The sequence below is a fragment of the Marmota flaviventris genome, chromosome 2 (genome assembly GCF_047511675.1).
Source record: "Marmota flaviventris isolate mMarFla1 chromosome 2, mMarFla1.hap1, whole genome shotgun sequence".
Lineage (NCBI taxonomy): Eukaryota > Metazoa > Chordata > Mammalia > Rodentia > Sciuridae > Marmota > Marmota flaviventris.
Genome location: NC_092499.1, coordinates 22,531,030 through 22,552,603, shown reverse-complemented (window position 1 = coordinate 22,552,603; position 21,574 = coordinate 22,531,030). Strand labels below are relative to the sequence as shown.

General features: G+C 34.6%; 1 protein-coding gene across 1 annotated transcript in view; it reads right to left on the bottom strand.

The window, feature by feature from the left end:
* The window catches only part of Sel1l (SEL1L adaptor subunit of SYVN1 ubiquitin ligase), a 56,832-nt gene that overhangs the window by 7,731 nt on the left and 27,527 nt on the right, over window positions 1-21,574 (bottom strand). Inside the window, exons 7-19 of the mRNA XM_027931606.2 lie at window positions 19,301-19,354; window positions 19,149-19,208; window positions 17,339-17,420; window positions 16,857-17,011; window positions 14,997-15,053; window positions 13,363-13,431; window positions 11,545-11,622; window positions 10,208-10,270; window positions 6,482-6,569; window positions 5,772-5,920; window positions 4,890-5,055; window positions 3,882-3,956; window positions 2,969-3,141 (exon numbers count right to left, since the gene is read on the bottom strand). Coding sequence (XP_027787407.1) covers window positions 2,969-3,141; window positions 3,882-3,956; window positions 4,890-5,055; window positions 5,772-5,920; window positions 6,482-6,569; window positions 10,208-10,270; window positions 11,545-11,622; window positions 13,363-13,431; window positions 14,997-15,053; window positions 16,857-17,011; window positions 17,339-17,420; window positions 19,149-19,208; window positions 19,301-19,354 — 1,269 coding nt within the window. The remainder of the gene's footprint in view (window positions 1-2,968; window positions 3,142-3,881; window positions 3,957-4,889; window positions 5,056-5,771; window positions 5,921-6,481; window positions 6,570-10,207; window positions 10,271-11,544; window positions 11,623-13,362; window positions 13,432-14,996; window positions 15,054-16,856; window positions 17,012-17,338; window positions 17,421-19,148; window positions 19,209-19,300; window positions 19,355-21,574) is intronic.

Here is a 21,574-nt window from a genome sequence, read left to right as displayed (position 1 = left end):
TGTTTTAGACATATTTCTGTGAAGGGTAAAACATATCAATATTAATTTTGACCCAGGATACAGTGTTGAGAATTTAGATATATAGGAAAAGGGGATAGTGGGAGTTGTGATATTTTGCACTTCAAAAAAATCTAACCTTTTCCATACCCTGACTATTGTCAAAAACTACCAAACTCTTAGGAAAGAATTTCATGAGATGGAGGAAAGAAAGGCTATATATGAAAAATAATTCCCCTCTCATATATTTAAATATAAGCATTTACCTTTAGCTGTTCTTATTCTTGTCCTGGGGTGTGTCATTAGTTAAAAAGAACACTACCTTCAAATAATAGTAACACTATGGTTAGTGCCTCTGATTTAAAAAAAAATATATATAGTAACTAGCCAGGCGCGGTGGTGCACGCTTGTAATCCTAGTGGCTCAGAGGGCTGAGGCAGGAGGATCATAAGTTCAAAGCCAGCCTCAGTAAAAGTGAGGCACTAAGCAACTCAGTGAGACCCTGTTTCTAAATAAAATACAAAAATAGGGTTGGGATGTGGCTCAGTGATCAAGTACCCTTGAATTCAATCCCTGGTATCCCCCCAAAAACAAAAAAAAAATGAACTCAGGGGTGGGGGTGTAATTCTGAGGCAAAGCTCATGCTTAGCTTGCATGAGGCCCTGGGGTGGATCTCCAAAACCCAAACAAAACGTGAAAAATTTTTTTAGACTGCTTGTATTTTTCAAGATAACAGATCAAACTTTATGTAATAACATAGACTCTGAGGATGATTCAGTAGAATAATTTAAACTTTATTTTTTTCTAGCTGTAGCTAATTCATTATTTAATACTTAACATTTTCCTAGCTATACTACTTGCTGGACTGATTAACACTTAGCAATATGGATATTTCTTTCATTTTAAAAAAAGATAAAAAATAGGAAAACATAATTTTGATGTTACAAAAAGTAATGGAATTATTATGAGTTTTGTATAGGCTAGTTATTATCAAAATCTGAACCTAAGTTCCCTTCCCTCACTCTCACTGAAGGGATATATATTCCTTTTTTTTTTTTACATTTATTTTATTTATTTGTTTATTTATTTTTATGTGGTGTTATAGATCAACTCAGTGCCTCACAGGTGCCAGGCTGCTCTACCACTGAGCTACAGCCTCAAACAAGAATATATATTCTTTATTCATATGAATTTATAATATTAGCTATATATCATATTAGAAATTTAACTGAGAAGAGTATGATAATTTTCCTGTTTTATAATCTATTATAAAAACAGATTATTGCTAAATATATCCCACAAAAGCATGATTTATATGTGATCTTTATATTAGTCATTAAACACATAGCAAACTTTATTTGAATTAAAAAAATTAAGTCTGTTTTTCTGATAAAAACCAGGTATGACTAGGTTGACTGCTAACAAGGCAGAGAGGCTTCTCTGATGTGTTGCATGGAACAGATCTTCTGGAAACAAAGCACTGAGTCTGCACTCCAGTGTTCTGATAATACTACATTTAAATGTTTAATAGTAATTAAATTGTAATATTAAGATAACTTAGCAAAATGAAATTAACAACTTTCCCTCAATCCTTAAAGACATTAGGTCAACAAAATACCCCTATGTGACAGAGTAAGGGTATAATAAAATCATTTTATAAATCTTGGCAAAGCTTTTTCAGTACTCTTTTAAAAAACCAAGAAAATGAATGGCTCCAGGGATCAGGAAACACATTCTTTTTTGCCAGTCTCTGGTTTCTAATTCTTTCCTTTCAACATTAATGAAGGGGGTTCCTAATCAAAGTTGTCATGGATAGAGCAAAAAAATAATTTTTAATCAGAGATCACTCTGATTTTTGGTATACCACTTGAAAGCAGTTTAAAGAATTAAGTGACTCTGTTGTAATAAAACGGTTCCCATTCCTATAGACTTATTTATGTAAACAAGGTAAATATTAAGATAACTTTAAAATATTAACATTTAGAAAAATAAAAAGAATTAGTGCTAGTCTCAATTATATGTAAACTGATTTAAAAAACACTCAAAAGAGTAAAATTTTATAATTATTTTATTGATTTGATTAATAACAGATTATTAACTAGTCAACTGTGACTAGTAACATCTTACAAATTTTCTTAACCCAGATCATACAAAATAAAATTAAAAATAAATTTATATACTATTTCAGATATGTATGACGACAAGGTAACCAGTTAAAGACCAAATGACTAAAAATATAACATTAGTATGTAATTCTATATATGAAAGCAAGGACTAAAAATATACATTTAGGGAGATAAGAAAAATATAATTTGTAATTAAAGAACTTGCTTGTATATTTTTTTAAAAAAATCAACACTGGGATCACTGGGTATCTATTCTGAAATTTAGAGTCTACTGGATAGTCAAGAATTTATTTTATTTCAAGAGTATTTATTTTAATATTTAAAATGGCTGTAATTTATACCCTTTTGAAACTTAAGAAACATTTAAAAGCAAACTTAAAAAACATATAAGAAGTATAGTTTTTCAAAGTCCTTTTTAGAGGATATAGACAAAAATGCTAATACCATAGTTCTAGAGAGTGTTAGATTTCACTAGAAAGGTGTAAGAAGCAGCAGTAATTTTACCAGTAGGAAAAATTTTAATTCATTTCAAAATAATTTAGAAACAACAGAATTTGATTAAAGACAGAGTTTTTTGAACAAGGAGTGATAACCCAGGCAGCACTGATTTGTGTGTCATGAATCCACCTTTTATTTAATATTCTAAATATAACAGTATAGGTCTTAATATGTGTATGCTGGAAGATGAGAGTGTCAAAGGCAGTCTTCTGAAATATTAGAAATCGGTCTCATAACTTATTAGCCTAAAATCTGATGGAATTTCACAGAAAGCCTAGTGTCCAACAAATACAGGTGTTTCCCCTTATCATAATTATATTACTCAAACATGTTTTGAAGCCACTCACCTGTTTAATGCCTAGTCCTTTCTCATGCATATATCCCAGATTAAACATAGCTTGTGCACTGTGTTGCTGCTCAGAAGCTAGACGATAATGAATAAATGCAGTCTCGTAATCTACATCCGTGCCAAATCCATAGAAATGGTAGTCTCCAAGCTTAATTCTAGCCACGGTATATCCTTAAACAAAAGTTAAATGTAAAACTGCCAATAAATAAAAGTATCTTTAAGACAGATCAATTTATTTCTCCTTCATTAACATGCTTATATAAGACAAAGAATTTTAATTTGTAGTATACAAACTGTGGAAAAAAGCCCTTAGTCAAGCTATCAAGTCAGTAAAAATTTAAGCTAGAAGTGCAGCTTTTCTGTACAATGTTTTGTAATAGGGAGAGGTGAAACAAGTTGGCTAGTATTCTATTTCACTAATACTCCTCTTAAATCTTCATGCCCTATTTTATCCTGTCATTTAAATTCTAAAAATGGCTTAGCATGACCATTGTTTAGGCCTGGAGAAGAAATAGGCAGATAATTTTGAGCAGATTTATGTGTGAGAAACAAATATTCAAAAGAAAAAGAGTGGGGAAAAGTTAGAGTCTCTATGAGTTTCAGGATGATATTCTATTATGAATTTTATTCAAATCTCATTTTATACAATAAACTAGCCTAAAATTAGAAACCAAAAAGTGAACCACAGGATGGAAATGTCCAATACAGAGACTTTACAATTCCATTTACAAATCCTGGCACTAGAACTACTATTGAGAATAAATACTGATCATGATGCAAATAAGTGAAGCCATAGTTAGTATCTCTGCTTAATTTTAAGGTGATGAATGACCTGATTTAATGTTCATGGGAGATGAAAATCAATAGAGAAGTCACTGGGTGAAACGTATGCCCTAGAATTTATCACTTACCTTGAGAGGCAGCCCTGTTCCAGTGTAGTAAAGCTCTGGGATAAGTTTCATTCTCACCAACAATGGTTGCCTCTCCTACAGAACAAGAAGTGAAATACGAATCAGGCATTTAAGGAAAGGCACTAGACGTTCATGCTTCATTTGCAACTAGGGTGAATACACAGAGCATGATAAGTGTTATGGGCCAGGCTATATGGGCAATGACCAAACAGACTCCATTTTATCCTGAGAGTCCATATCATGTAAGAAATGCTTCTCCAATGGGAAAGCCCCGCCTCTGTACCCATTAAGAGTTACCTAGCATAACATACTTGGCAACACAAAGTAGCAATTCTTATACAATGTAAAATTGTTCTCTTTGGTTTCCATTTTTCTTGGGCAATGTACCAGAGATTGATTGTCCGAGATTGTGATTGTCTAGACTTTAGTAATCATTCTCTAACTTGTACTGAACTAGGGTCATTTTGACCCACTTCCCTTTTGCTTGCTTGCTGTTATGCCAACCTGGAAAGTCTCATGGGAAATATCAATGTACCCATTGCATTGTCTCGCTAACTGCATAATTCAGCTTCTGTACCTGCTTGCTTGCACCTACATAAACCTGAATGTGGTTTTTGCCTTTAAACATCCTAAAATGCTCAGGCTCAGGGCTGTTCCTTACACAGACAGTATTAGGTCCTGTGGGGGTCAGTTGGCGGCCGGCTGGCTAAGACTCTTCAATTTGAACAAAACTGGGAATTGGTGTGTTTTCTGAGCAACCTCCCCACAACAATACGTACTAGATTAAATAAGTATTGGAATAAACACACTAAGTTCAAATAAGCCAGTGAATTCAGGATGTCAAAACTTCCTGAAACATGTTCTATTTTATAATACAGGTAATGAGATTAATTACTGAGCCAGTTCTGGGGATCTAATGTTGGGAAAATCCAGTGTTTTATTACTTGCTTTATTTTAAGAAGATATTGAATGCAGTTAGGCCTGAGGCAGGAGTAAAATTAACCTTACTCTGATCAAGAATGAAGGCTGCATTGCTTTGTGCCACTTCATAGCCTTGTTCAGCCAGCAGGAGGTACTGGACCACTGCAGCATTGTAGTCACCATCTTTATAGCTGTTATAGGCAATCATAAGCCTCTCAGACCAACGGCCTCGTTCACATACATTCTTAAACAACTAGGAGAAGAGGAAAGAAGAAAAATAACATGCCAAAAAATAACTGATGTACCCTGACTACAACTGATTGTTAAATTTGCTCTTTGAATCTCTAGTACCTCACTTTCATCTACCCTTAAGAGAAAAACAGGCTTATAACAATAAGAACATTATATACCATTACTCTGAACAGGTGATGTTCTAATGATTTACATATACTATGGATATTAACATACTTATTCCTCCTAAGAGGTTGATGAAGGGCCATCCTATGAGGTAAGTCCTTTTAGAAGCCCTCTTTTACAAGTGAAGACACTAAAGCACAGAAAGATTTAGAAACTTTGCTAAGCATTTATCAATGTCACTCTGAAGTTTCATAGCATTTCAGAGCGCTGAAGAGGAAAATTTCCAATTAAGAGATATTAGCATTCCCCTTTGGAGTATTTATTCAACAATACTCCTTTTTTCTGATGCTATTAGATGCTATTTGAGGTGAGAGATACCACACACTAACATCTGCTCTTACAAACACTGATGTTAATGAGAACAGACAAACTAAATAGATACAATAGTTACACATGGATCCCCAGGGTCTTCCCTCAGTATATCAATGCTAATAGGCTGAGTCTTTTTGTATCGCAGAAAAAAAATCATGCAAGGGAAACAAGAACTAAAATGGTAGGCCTTCCTATTGGGCCAATAATTTCCTCCATACAAATTGTTAGAAAATCCCTTACCTCCACTGCAGTGTGACATGATCGCATTACACCTGTGCCGCTGGCATGCATCTGTGCTAGGTTATAGAAAGCCAGGATGTGGCCTCCTTGAGAAGCTAAATTAAAATATTTCAAGGCCTGTTTATAATCCCTCTTGACTCCAATGCCATCTGTAAGAAAAAAAAAATCACATGAAAGACCCTTAAATAAGATTTAGTTAAAGTGTCAGAGAAGCCTTCCCTATTAAGAATAAACTCTAATGAAAGTCCTATGTTCAGGAAGATCATGGGTTCAAAGACAGCCTTAGCAACTTAGTGAAAACTAAGCAACTCAGCAAGAAGGGGAAGGGGCTGGGGATGTGGCTCAGTGGTTAATAAGCACCCCTGGGTTCAACCCCCAGTACCAAAAAAAGGGTCATATGTTAATATATATTAATCTATATTAACCAGAATCACATATTTGCTAAATATAAATATTTATTATATTATTAATATACCTTATTATCATATTTATAAATATTTATATTTTCTAAATATAAATATGTGAACCTGGTTAATATAGATTAAAATAATTTTACAATGAAAAATAAAATGCACAAATAATTAAATTGGGAGAACATTAATTAGCCAGAATTGTGTAGTTCCCATTTCCATATCATACTGCCATCTAGTGAAAAATAGGTTAGTTTAGATCTTGGTGTATTCATGATAAATTTCAATGTTACGACTTACTATAGTACATAGAACCAAGTTGCAGTTGCCCATCCACCCAGCCTTGTTCAGCAGCTTTCTGGAAATACTTCAGTGCCAGATCATAATTCTGCAGAAAAAGATGTCAAATTATAAAAAAGCTCAAAAGGCTGATACACTCAGAATATAGGTGATTCATTTATTGTAAGGAATGAGCAAATAAAAAAAAAAAAACTAACTTTGAAGAGTCATTAAAAGGAAGACCTTCTAATTTTTTTTTTTTTTTAAAATAATAAATAGATACTTTAAGTCACAGAGGGATTAAGATTTAGGACTGTAAAGAGAAACAAATAGAGTTTTTGTGAAACATCTGTATATTTGCTCTCAGAAAGCATGAATACTAGAAGAATGCCAGACCAGGAAGTAAGAAATAATCACTCTTGATACAGGAGGTTGCTTTCCTGGCTCCTCTGTGACGTGAAACCAATAAAGCAGATGGGCAGCTTCTCTGCAAGATGGGTGAACCAAAAAAAAAAAAAAAAAAAGCAGGGGGTGGAGGTACTTTACTGGAAAACTGGATGTTCAAAGCAGATGTTGGATATAATAAAATAAGACAGAAATCTCCAGAAGCAGAGTTGCTGCCATGGTTGGGCCAAAAACACCAGCCAGAGTGGTCCCACTGTGAGCAAAGTGGAGGGATAAGAGAATTAAAGAAACCTACATTTTTGGGAGGTCTGAGGCATGTCTGGGTACGGAGCATTTAAAGATCAAGGACACTGCTCCACAAGTATGTTGCACAATATCCTTGGGTGGTAAAGAAGACGCCATCTCTCCAGACAGTGTGTGGAGGATAAAGGAAGGAAACATTTTGCAGCTGAGGCATGGGGGCCAGCAGCTAAGTAAGCCAATACCTGGCAAACCTGAGTTTGGCTCAAAATACAGGCCCAGTAAACACACTGCACATCATAAAGGGTGCTTCAGTGAACAGGAGAACATCAAATGTGGAAAGAGGTTTACACAGGGGACAACAGATTGTGGAAACCCACGTACCTCTACCCCTACCCCTCCATTCTGCTGCTTGTAGGACAGGCTGGGAGAGACTCATCTATTTGGCAGGATAGACTGTTTGAAAATGTGGGGTTCGCACACTCACACCACATGAGTGGAACCAGGGGAGATTCCTTGGGGTACAGTCTTCAGTGTGGAGCAGCACGTACTGGGCGTTGGAGGTGTGTTGATTTAAAAATCTCCAGACCAACTGGCACTCTGCAAAGAGCCTTAAGCCCACGTAAACCTAAAACCTGCCTCCAGGAATTTTACTTATGGGATTACCCCTCTCACTCCAGCAATCCAGAGGGTGGAGCATGGAGGTCCAGATGACCCCACCTAAAACTGCTGAGAAGAAAAGGTGAGAATCTTTTCAATTCCAGTGGAAAGAATTCTTAACTTTTCATCAAGATTTTTTTTCTTTTTTCTTTCATCTGTTTGTGACATTTATGGTACATGGACATTTATACATATTCGGATTTTCTTCTCATTTCTAGCATTTGTGAAGCCAGTTGTTTTCCATGGATTAGTTCTTTGAGAACTAGGATGTTTGATTAGTGTATTTAAGTGTTGTATTCTTTTATTTTTAAAAATATTTTTACTTTATATATTTTCTTACCTATTTCCCTTGATTCTCTCTTTTCTTCTACTAACAGCCAATCTCTATTGTTCTCTTTCACTTGTCCTTTATTTTTCACTTTTATCTTCTCTCTTCCTCCCTAATAATCATCACATCCTATATCACTTCTGTTCTCTTGTCCACCATTTGAAACTGTAAACCATTTTGCAAACTTGCTGTTTTTATTGTAGGTAATAAAACTGATCATATCATTTCTATTTATTGTGATAATTAACATTGTAGATGTCATATTAGGAATTATTTGGTTTAATGTTGTATATTGTTTGCATTGGTTGTTATTATTACTTGTCTCCCCCTAAACATTGAGGTACTGGAAAACTTCAGGTACACTGTAAGTCCACAGGGTAGAAACCTGACTGCCTCAGATCCACACTGTTAGATGGGTAGACACATGAACAACATGAAAAAGCAAGGGAACAAACTGCCTCAAACAAACCAAGATATTCCAATAATAGAATTCATAGACACCACAGTGGAAGAAAAGACAGAGCATGAGTTTAGAATGTACATAATTAAACTGATTTGTGAAGTAAAATACAGTATAAAGAGTGAAATCAGAGGGAAAACATAGGAAGTTAAAGATCACTTCAGTAAAGAGAGATTCTGAAAAAAAAAAAAAAAAAAAGAAAAACAAAAAAATCAAGTAGAATCCTCAAAAGGGAGAAATCAATAAATGTAATGTAACGATTCAATTGAGCAGGGTGCGGTGGCACATGCCTGTAATCCCAGTGGCTCAGGAGGCTGAGATAGGAGGATTTTGAGTTCAAAGCAGCAAGGTACTAAGTAACTCAGTGAGACCCTGGCTCTAAATAAAATACAAAATAGGGCTGGGAATGTGGCTCAGTGGTAGAGTGCCCGAGTTCAATTCCCAGTACCAAAAAAAAAACAAAAAACAAAATTCAGTTGGATATCTCACCAACAGACAGAGTTTCAGGCAATGAAGACAAAATATACAATGTTGAAAACAAATTTGATCATGGAGAAAAGATGTTAAGAGACCATGAACAGAACTTATAAGAAATACAGGATAAACTAAAAAGACCAAATTTAACATTTATTGGGATAAAGACTCAGAGGTGTAAATGAAAGGAATGCACAATCTCTTCAATGAAATAATATCAGAAAATTTCCCAAACCTAAAGAAGGAAATAGAAAATCAAATACAGGAGGCTTAGGACCACAAATATACAAAATCACAACAGACTCACACCAAGGCACATTATTATGAAAATGCCTAACACACTGAATAAGGATAGAATTTTAAAGGCTGCCAGAGAAAAACAACACATAATGTTTAGAAGTAAACCAATTCAGATCTCAGCTGATCTCTCAACCCAGACCCTCAAAGATAGGAGGTCTTGGAATAATATATACTAAGCTCTAAAAGAAAATGGATGCCAGTCTAGAATACTATACCCAGCAAAATTAAACTTCAGAATTGATGATGAAATAAAAACCTTTTATGATGAACAAAAGTTAAAAGAAATCACAACTAGAAAGTCTGCATTACAAAACATACTCAATAAAGATATTTCATGAAGAAGAAATGAAAAATAAAAGTGAAAACCAGCAAAGGAAGGAACTACACTAAAAGAATAGTCAATCAATAGAGAAACTAATTCAAATTAAAAACCAGAAATAAATCAAAAAGACTGAAGAGTGAATGATAGTAGTTTAGTAAAATTCATTATTTGCAGAGGAGAGGTGGTAGGTAGAAGGAGCAAAAGGCAGAATGAGGAGTTTTCCCTCTCCAAAACAAGAGACTTAAGCATTTTCTTAGATTTAAGTAAAGAAAATGATAAGGGGGAGGCCTAAGTCCTGCAGAAATGGGAAAAGTGAGTAGGGTAGAGAGCAGAGATGAAGAATGAAACACTTCGCCCCTTAAGACAGTGTCAGAGATGAAGCCATGCTCAGAAGATAGTCAAGCTGAGGTGTGAGCCAAATTCAGCAACAAAAAGAAAAGGAGGCTGATATCTGGTTACCATGGAACAGTCTCACATGGGCTGACTGGGCTAGTTAAGAAATACTTCCTTTATCAGCTGACTGCTTATTAAAATCAGAATGCCAGATAGAACACTTACAACTTGAACACCTCTCCCATAGAGATAGGCCATTCCAAGACCACTCTGTCCAACTGGGTTGCCCTGCAAAGAAGAGAAATCAGACAAAAGCAAAAAGAATTCACTAAAAATAGGCAAGAATAAATAACTACAAAATAAATTATTTTCAAGCGCATTCAAAACATGTCTTAACAGTTTTCATTTCGAAACAATCTTTCTCCCTCTCATCAGACTAATCATAAGGCTGACTTTTAGATATTTGGGGACTATTAATAATTTGCTTACAAAGGAAAAAATCATTTAGAATTAAAAGGTCACTTCTTTTTTTGGGTACTGGGGATTGAACTCAGGGACACTCGACCACTGAGCCATATCTCCAGCACTATTTTGTATTTTATTTGGAGACATGGTCTGTGTTGCTTAGTGCCTCACCACTGCTGAGGCTGGCTTTGAACTCGCAAACCTCCTATCTCAGCCTCATGAGCCACTGGGATTATAGGCATGTGCCACTGCATCCAGCTAAAAGGTCACATGTTTGTGGTAGTTTTTCATCACTAACCTTTTATCCCATAAAGAAGGATGATGTCATAGGGTAGAGTTAACAGTCATATAATACTGGGGATGTAGCTGAGTGGTAGAGCACTTGCCTAGTATACACAAGGCCCTGAATTCAATCCCCAGCACCACAAAAAGAAAGAATATCATATCATAACAATAATACTATCAGGTGACAAAATTCAGTAGAATGTCATGGAACTAACTTAATCATGATTTTGAGACTCAAAGGACAATAATCTGGAATCCACCCAGAACCTACAGCAATAAAAGACATCTTAAAAAAGGAGTCACAGTGCTCCTCTGGGAAGCACTCAATTGACATCTAGTAGAGTGACATGCAGTTGACAGAGAAGGAAATATGCATGCCAGAGGCACCCAGGGTCTCAGGTATTCATGTGCAATTTTCCTTGGGTTAAAGAAAGCTTAATCTATGTATTATGATTATCAAATGAATCCAATTATGTAAGTTTTTAAACTTCAAGTTGCAGTACAAATAAGGTAGATTATATAATTCCCAATTCCACTGTGAAAAATCAAGATTTCCCTGATCAGGAAAACTTCTCAAAGAAATTTAAATAGAATTAATATTTAACAATCTAGTTAAATTTAAAATATTAAAAATTACTTCTTATTGGGAAGGCTTTGTTTAGTTAATACATTCACATGAATTATACTGACATAGGCACTTTTAATCAACTTATGGCATGAATATTTATGATTAATCCTTCAATATAATAAACTTATTTATTAAACATTAACAATATAGCACACATTTTAAAACAAAAATCATTAAATCTTACCATGTCAGCAGCTTTCTTAAAGTAGTGAAGAGCTGTCTCATTACTCTGAGGTACAATATCACTTCCTTCTGAATACATCTGGAAAAACATACCCCAGTTTTTATTTAGAGCTATAACCCTCTGTTATGGTTTGTATGTAAAGTGTCTCCCCAAAATCTCACATGTGAGACAATGCAAGAAGGTTTGGAGAAGAAATTATCGGGTTATAGCCTTAACCTAATCTGTGAACTAATCCCTAATGGGATTAACTTGAATGGTAACTGGAGGCAGATGGGGTGTGGCTGGAGGAAGTGGTTCATTGGGGGCTTGGCTATGGGACATATATTTTGTATCTGGAGAATGAAGACTCTCTCTCTCTGCTTTGAAACCTTTCCTTCTCTACAATTGTTCTGGTGGGTCTTTTAGTCACAGTGGTGAAAAAGCTGACTAAAACACCCTCTCTCAATTATAATTTTCTCTTATCTCACTTTGGTTTCTATTAGGTCACATAAAATCTCTTCACAAAGTTTAGAATCCCCTATAAGATATTAGAATTAAATGCAAACTCTTACGTGCTAACATTTTAATATTTTTGTATATTTGGTGTCATATCAAATTTATGATTTATCTATGAACATGAATATATAACATCTGCTCAAAGATCCATCTCAAGATAAGAAATCTTTAACGTTTAGGTGAATCTTCCTTCTCATTCTACTCAGGGAAGCTGAACCTTTGGGATAAGATGAGTGACTGAACAAGGACAAGGAGATTGTCAATAGTGTCTACTCCTCCCTTTCCTTACCCATTGCTTTCCCGTGGATAAACTAAATGATGGGTCTTTGTTCAGCATTCAAGAAATAACTAGAAGGTTATTTAAAAAGTTTTAACACACTAACCATTAAAAATCATATATGGAACAGAATAAAAAGCCAAGAGAAAGGAAAACAGAATGGCCAAGGATGTTTTTTATCCATGTAAACATTAAGAAAATAACAAATAAAGGATTTTTTTTTCCTTTTTGAGAAAGGGTTAATTAGTAATTCAGAGCAAGAGCCAAAAGGGCTAGAGAGTGACAAGTTCTTAAATGCCTAACAAAAACAGTTGGAGAAATACCAATTTCTATGCTACAATGTTGGAATATTTAAATGTAAACTTTCCAGGCCTCAATTAACTAGTTGTGATCATGTGGCTGCTGAGATCTTCCTATCTGTAAAAGTCTTTGTGATATAGTCTATCTGAACTTCCTTACTTTAGATTTGGTTCCACTGAAAATACCCATTAGTTTATAGTGTGTTAATTTTCAAAATAATAAAAGTTTTGAGACAGCTCATGACATGGAATCAATTATTACGTCTTTAGATAAAAATGTTGCCTTGCTGAAAAAAAAGAACTCAATTGACAGGTGGGTCATGACTGTCATACTTAAGATAATCAAAAGGCCTGCAGATAAATTCCAACAAACTCTGTCTCTATTCAGCATGAAGGCCAACAGGAAACTATGATGGTCTTAGCAAAAATGTATGGATAAAGGATAAATTCCCTATTGTTGCACATAAGAAACATGAAGTAGGTGCTCTGATAATGATAGCTAATTTCAACATGGAATTAACATACTGATGAACAAATGATACAGGATGTTTAAGCTGCCTAAGAAAAGGCCTCAGAATAGCACTTATCTTAAGATACAATACCCTCAGCACTGGACAGTTTATTTATTTATATTGGAGAATTTATTTCCAATTTATTTTTGGTAAATAGTAGCTCCTGAATATAGTATGTGTTTACTATGCAAATACCTCTTACTGTTACATAACACATTCACAGAATGTACAGTACCTTTCCCAAGAAGGCCATAGCATGTGAATTGCCAGCATTAGCTGCTAAATTGAAGTAGTCAAATGCTCTCTGTGAGATAAGAATTTATGAAAATAATTAGTTTTTAATAGAATCTATTTTAGCCAAAGCATATTATTTCAGGAACACTAAAACAAACAAAATTTGTTATATCACAGTGGCTTTAAGAGCAAGAACATCTAGTTTTCAATATATCAAAATGAAAAATCTGTGCATCCAGAAGTTTTATTTCACCTGATAGCTACATCAAGGTACTATTTATCTTGGGTGAAGGTGGGAGTTCATAACCCACTTGAATCAAAGTGTGGAATATGGTATGTCAAGAAATTTGTAATGTTTTGAACAACCAACAATAAAAAATTAAAAAAAAAAAAAAGGTACTATTTATCTTTAATAGTTATAGCTACAAGAAATTTCTTATGTTCCTTAAACTTCAGACCCAAGAAGACTTGTGTTATTTACTGGTAATGTTTGTAAATAGCCTACCTAAAAACACCTGACTGAAGCTCACTTATTTATCTACCTCACTACTGGTAACCTGGAATAAAGGGAAACTAAGAGGTCTTTACAAGGTATGGAGTGTATTTTCATAGTTCTTTAAAGAAATATAATTTCTTTTTGTACTATTTAGAGAAAAATTCCGGATTCTACCTAAAATTATAACTAAGCATACTGGCATCAGTACAAATCCCTCATCACCACTGTCAACTATACTGTCCATCTTTGTCAAGGACCTTGTAGCACTGATTATTCCTTCTCTCTCTTGCTGATTTACTCTAACCCTCTTTCTGATCCTTTCCCCTTCAAATCAACCCCAAACACATAAGATGCATCTTTCAGGTCTCCAATTTTTCTCCTGGTAGCCATTTTGCTTCATAGCCAAGCTTCTCAAATTAACTGTCTATAGGCACTCTAATCCATTCTACAATCAGCTTTAATTGCCTTCCATCCATAGTACTTCAGAAAGAAAGCCTATCAAGCCACCAATGATCTTCATATTATTACCAATAAAAATTTCCCCTCATCTTATTCCACCTCTTTGTAGCATTTGACATAGTCCACACATTCTCCTTCCTGTTTTGAAATACTCTTTTAGCTTGGCTTACAAGATGCCACTCTCCTGGTTTTCTTCCTAACTCTCTACCTGTGCCATCTAAGTCTTCTTTGTTGATTTTTATTCTATCAGCTGACTTAAATTTTTTTTTGTAATTGTAGATGGACAGAATGATTTTACTTCATTTATTTATTTTTTTGTGATGCTAAGAATTGAACCTAGTGCCTCAGATGTGCTAGGCAAGTACTCTGCCATTGAGCTCCAGCTCCAGCCCCTATCAGTTGACCTTTTAAACATTTAAATTTTTCAGGGCTCATTTTTCACTCCGTTCTTATTTTACATTCTCTACAAGCAATCTTATCTCCACTCCCATAGCTACTGAGGCATATTTACATTTTTATTCTTTTGCTTCCTCAGGGATTAGGTAGATCCTGAAAGCTTATTTATGATATGTATTTAAATGACACAAGCTTGATATTGGCACTGACTAGCAAAAAATACTTCTGGAGCATGATTTCTTGCTACAAGGTGAGGTGTAAAGCCACAGGAACAGGGTAGTTACCTGATGATTTTGTTCTACTCCACGCCCTCCATGCAGATGCAGTTGTCCCAGACCAACCTGAAAATCAGTGAAAACAAGGCAAAAGCAGGTGGTAGCAACTAGCATATAATTTATCAACATCAGACCAACCAGAAACTATTTGGTGATTAAAAAGCTTCTGTTCCTAACTCAAAAAACCAGACATTTAAGCTGGGCATAGCAGCGCACACCTGTAATCCCAGCTAATGGGAGGCTGAGGCAGGATGATTTTCAAGTTTAAGGCAATTTATTGAGACCTTGCCTCAAAATAAACAAATAAATAAATAAATATATGAACTGAGGGTGTAGCTCAGTGGTAGAGCATCCCTGGGTTCAATCCCTAGTACAAAAAAAACAAAAGAAAACAAAACAAAAAACTACACATTTAGTCTTAAATCCTGATATTACTCTAAAATTAATAAAAAATATAATTATCTAATAATTCACATCATTATCTAATTTGCTATTTAAATATTAATTATCAACCTAAATTTTCTAAGAGCTAAAAGTTACTCTTTAAATTACAAAGTATCCTTCTGAAGTGCGAGTGAAATAAAGGCATTTGCAGACAGATTAAAACTTAATTTTATCCCCAGTGAACATGCTATAAAGGCAATAAAGGATGATTTCCAGCTAAGTAGAGCAAATATCTGTGAAGTGCAGAGATACAATAATAAATAAAATACAATGAAAAGGCAAATGTACGAATACATTTAAATTGATATGAACTGTATAAAACAATACCTTGTGAATTTAAAAATATATATAATATAAACACAGAGTGCTATAAGGATTTGGTGGTGTACTAGCAATGGTTAAAAGTGCTTATCAGGATGCAAGTTACAATCTCTGGGTACCCACTGGAAGAGTGCCCAAAGGATGTCCAACTACCATGCTAGTGGAGGGGAAGAGATACAACAGCAAACAACACTCAAACCAAGAGGGAAAGAAAACAGACATAAGGAAACATGGAAAATAAAGATAAAGTAAATATAACAGAAAATTTAAGCTAAAATATATCATTTTTAAAGAAAGATGCTTAATCAGACAAGATAATTTTATAACAATTTCCATGAACTAAGATTTGGATCTACTTTTCACTATAGTTTTTTTTTTTTCTTTTTTTTAACAACTTAAGCAACTTAAGACTTCCTTCCATTAACCTTAACTAATTATTCTTAATAAGCATCTACTACTTATTTCTATATGTTCTAAATCAGAAATAACTACAACTGTAATAGATAAAAGATAGATGTTGAAGTTCTTTTTATTTTACTATCAACAAAATAAACCATGAGGGCTTGGTTGTGGCTCAGTGATAGAGCACTTGCCTGGCATGTGTGAGGCACTGGGTTCAATTCTCAGCACCACATATAAATAAATAAATAAATAAATAAATTAAAGGTTCACTGACAAATAAATAAATAAATAAAACCCCCATGAAGCATAAACAAATAGTAAATAGGTCTATAGAGCTTCTGGAGACTTCTTGTTTAGGGAAACTGACAGTGTTTGTTCTTATTGAGTCCAATAAATGTCTCATCATCAGGGTCAATGCTGCTCCATTCAAGCAGTGATTTCCCACTGTGGGGCATGGGGCAAGTCATATGGCCAGCTTTTAGGAACCTATCAATGCCTAGGCCCCATCCTAGATAAACCCAAATGAAATCTTTTCATAGTGTGGGACCCTTAGTATTTCTTTTAATGTTCCTTATGTGACTCAAATATGTAGCAAGTAACTGCTCGGAGTGATGAGAATGCTACTTATAGAAGTAAATGCTTGCCCCTCCTCCCCATATTAAAATATTAATCAGATATTCCATGAGATGTATAAACACATACCTGTGCTTGTACATCACCTTTTTCAGCTAGGAACTGGTAATACTGAATCAAATCTTCTTCTAACATTCCACTGTTCATTCCTGGGTTTTCTACTTCATCAGGTAGCCGTATTCTCTGTACCACAGAGCCTCCTGTTAGTGAGATATCACTAGCAACTGAAATAGGAGGACAAAGTAAGAACAGAAAGGAAAGTCAGAAGGATTCCAGTTGCCAAACATGATTTTAAAGAAACTGTTTCTATAGCGGTCTACACATTACAAAATAGTCATCAATTAATAAATCAGACCTATTTCCCCCACAAAATATTTAAAAAGTGGAAGCCAAAGCAACATTCTTAAGAAATATTTCTCAATCAACTAGGTTTAAGAATGAATTTACTTAAGACAGCCATTCATGAAATTTCAAATACTACAATAAAAATAAATGTATTTAAATTTATTTTATTTTTTTTTCCTGGAAGGTGAAAGGAAAAAAATAGCTACCATGATTTGCAACAAGACGATAATGGGTCAGTGCAGATTCACAACTCTGGAGGACTCCAATGCCAGCCCAGTACCTGTAACCCTGAAAGACACCTTTAAGTGAGAGGACAGAAGTTTCAAATGATTCAGTGACATTTTTCTTGGAACAAACAAAGCTAAGCACAATCAGAGTGTAATTCTGCTGTCTTTTGATCAAAGTACGTTACCATCTTATTTAATCCTCAGTTTTAAGTTCTAAGGTCCTTTATTTAGCAACTCCAACAAGCACACTATAGTTAGGAACTATGCAATAAAGTCCCTACAGCAATCAAAATAAATGCCATGAACTTTATGTGTGCACTTAAATCATAAGAGAAAATTTCTTAGAACTAATTTAATCTTATTTAATATTATCCTTAGGGCATTACTGTATAATAACATGTATATAGTTAATGTTTTAAATGTTTCTATAATATTTAACATATATTTGCTATACAGAAAATTTAGTTTCATGTTTCTTGAAAATTCACCAGAAAGGAACTTTTCAACTACTGTTAGAGAAATAAATGTTACTATAGACTACACAAATGAAAAAAAAATGATAGAAATTAGAAATGTTTCAGAAAGTTAGAGCAACACCTTTGTTTTCCACTTTATTTCCTTTAGCAGTTTAGGTCTATAATAGAACTAGAAGCTCCTAGACATACTTAGAGCCTTTTTATATGATTCCCATTTTCCTGCACAGCTTATGTGCTTACATTCCCTTACAAATACCACTTTTTCTCTGGTTGTTATCCCTCTGTATTTATTGCATCACTGCATGGGTGGCCTTTTGCTTCTTCCATTCATTTAATACAAATGTTACTCAAAAAAAAAAATCCATAAAAGCAAAAACACTTTGGTTCTTTCCTCAGAAATATTTCTGTAAATCCTGTTCCCTTTCAATACCAGTGTTCTCTCACATTCAGTGTAGAGTACTGTAATGGCCTCCTTATGTCTCCCTTTTTAGATTAAAAGCTTGTTCAGGGTAAGCACTATACATTATTCATATTTGTAATCCCAATAAACAGTTAAAATAGTTTTGAATACACAGGTAAAATGATCTAGGATCTATCCAGTTCGCTAGGAAACTACATTTTCCTTTTTTGTTAAGTCTCATATCCCATAAATGACCAAGTCTCTAGATCCTTTCCCTACTTTCAATCTCATTTCCACTAATTCAATCCTTTACATTCCTGCAAGAGTTACCTGATATTCATTTGAAACATAGTAACATGCGTAAGAAGTCATATGAGGGATGAGGCTGTGTAGCTCAGCGTCAGAGCGCTTGCCTAAGGCAGTGGGTTCAATCCTTAGCATCATATACAAATAAAATAAAGGCATTCTGTCCATCTACAACTACAAAAAGAAAAAAAAAATGAAGTCATATGACTTAAAGTCAGTTTATAGTTGAAGGCAGATTAAGCACCTAGCAGAAAAAGAATTTGGTGTAAAGATTATATATTTACCACTAAGTCATTTAAGTGACCAATGCTTTCTGGTAACACAATGAGATACTCTTAAGTCTTTTATTGGACACTGTTCTTTGTACAGTAAATCCTTGGTCAAATTAAATGTAAAATCTACAATAAACCAATCTAAAAATTATTCTGACAATTCCAACTCAAACAAATTTTCATCCATATGGAGATTAAATTTGTTATCTTCATTAACAAGAAAGTGAAGGATGTTTAACAGAATATACGGTTGTAAGTAAATCTCAGTCTTGAAGGATGGAAAAGTTGTGGCCACTGTAAACCACTACTAGCTTTCTACTGAAGTCATTACTTACCAAAACCATGTGGGCTATTAGATTGCCGCCAAGAGCACCGAATGTATAATATACAAGAGCCTATGAAAGAACAAAAATAACACTTGGCTGAACATAGGCATATGTTTATTCACTTCAAATTATAATATACATTAAAGTTTAAATAGTGTTACCTTTGCCTGACTTGAATTAACACCAAGTCCAGAGGCATAGAGAAAGCCAAGAGCCTGAAATAAAATGGTGAAAATAAGAATTCTTTTTTTGGTGAAAACTTATCCAAGACAGACACAATTCTATGCACTATGAAAAGATGCAAGAGTCTTTAAATGCTAAACAAACTGAATGCAAGTATTCATAAAAATGAAATTAAAGAGCCTCAGATACGTATTCAGGATTTTTTTTTGGTTAAAAATGAGGCAGGAATATTGCGAGTTCAAAGCCAGCCTCAGCAATAGCAAGGCAGTAAACAACTCAGTGAGACCCTGTCTCCAAGTAAAATACAAAATAGGGCTGGGGATGTTTTTAGGACTGGCCCTTAAAAGCATTCCAGAGATTTTTCTCATCTCTTTCCCCTTCAGGATGGCTCGGAAACCCATGATCCTAATGGTGAAGCTACAGGATGAGTGCCCCTGAGCCACATCCCCAGCCCTATTTTGTATTTTACTTGGAGACAGGGTCTCACTGAGTTGCTTAGTGCCCTGCTATTGCTGAGGCTGGCTTTAAATTTGCGACATTCCTGAGTGCCCCAGAGATTGAACTCAACTCAGGGGCACTTAGCCACATCCCCAGCCCTATTTTGTATTTTTCTTGGAGACAGGGTCTCACTGAGTTGCTTAGTGCCTTGCTATTGCTGAAGCTGGCTTTGAACTCACAACATTCCTGCCTCAGCCTCCCAAGATGCTGGGATTACAGGCATGCACCATTGTGTCCAGCTTGTATTCAGGATTTTAAATGACACAATTCAATGTAACTTTAAACAAGTCAGAATTTAGTCTGAATATTAAAGACAATCTAATAAAATATTAACTAGAAAACCAAAGCCAAACACAGTTAAATATGATTCTCCTTCATCTTCATGAAGAGCCATCATGAAGACAAAACAATGTTCATGTTGTTACATCAACATACATCTCTCTCTATGGAGTGAGATATTCTATGAACATGGACAAGGGATTACCAAGATAAAACTATCCTAGGAATAAAAAGACAGCAAAGGGTCAATGGAGAAAGGTCACTCTGCAATGGTAGAGTATATTACCGTTTTCTAAGAAAAACCACCAAACACAATGCATTGGTAAAGTTCTACTCTTTGCCTTCTATGGATCATCCTTCATGATATGAAAGTTATAATGCAAGTGCGGCAGGGAATGCTACTGCTCATCAAAATCCATAAGCTTCTCTATATTTCCCAGACTCTTGTATAGTTAAGTAGGACCTGGGACATGGCAGGAAGGAATGGAAACTATTTTTAGGACTGGCCCTTAAAAGCATTCCAGAGATTCTCCCATCTCTTTCTCCTTCATGATGGCTTGGAAACCCATGATCCTGATGGTGAAACTACAGGATGGAAATAACCTATGACCAGGAGTCATCATTTGGAAGAGAGTGATGCAAGTAGGAGTTCTATCAAACATGGTGTGAGCAAGAAACAACTCTTGATAGTGTCAAGCCACTATGATTTTGGAGCTTTGCAAGTTGCATCACCTAGAATTTATCATGGAAAGAATGCTTTGCAATGTATAAACTGTTATGTCATTGTAGGGTTCAATTATTAGAGTAAAATGTTGCTTTATAAGTAAAACCATTCTTGAGAACAGAATGTCTCTAAAGACAGAATATATGTAATATATGTATGATATTATAAAAACTAGTTTAATAAAGGGAAAAAAGCTTTGAAACAAAGGGGAAAAATCAAAATATAACCTTTTTTAAACTCAAACTGAGAATTAGAAAGAGCTACAGATGCATTAGGTATTAAGATATATAGAAAATAATGATTACGTTTCCTGTTATTGTTTAAATAGTCTGAAATAAGACTTATTCTGTGATTAGACATTTTGGTTTATCTTTAGACAAATCCCACAGTTGCATAAATCTGAGTTAAAAAGACGTTTAAATACTGTGATGGTCTTCTAAACCCAGATGTTAATCTTAGCATTACTAATGTTTTAATTGATAACATTAACACATATTATCAACTGATGTAATGTAATCTGAATATAGAACATCCTCTACAATGTAGTTTAGCCAAAAACATTTTACTTGAATTAATCAGCCTTTAGCTATAATACCCAATTTATAGGAAATATAGGGGATGCAGAAATAAAAGAACACTATTAAGATGCAGATGTAGGACATTCTGCATAAAACTGTCCCTACTCCTAACACAGTATGCTCAGGTCTCGGTGGTACATAAGTAATGTTTACTTTCTTAGTTTTGTAACTTT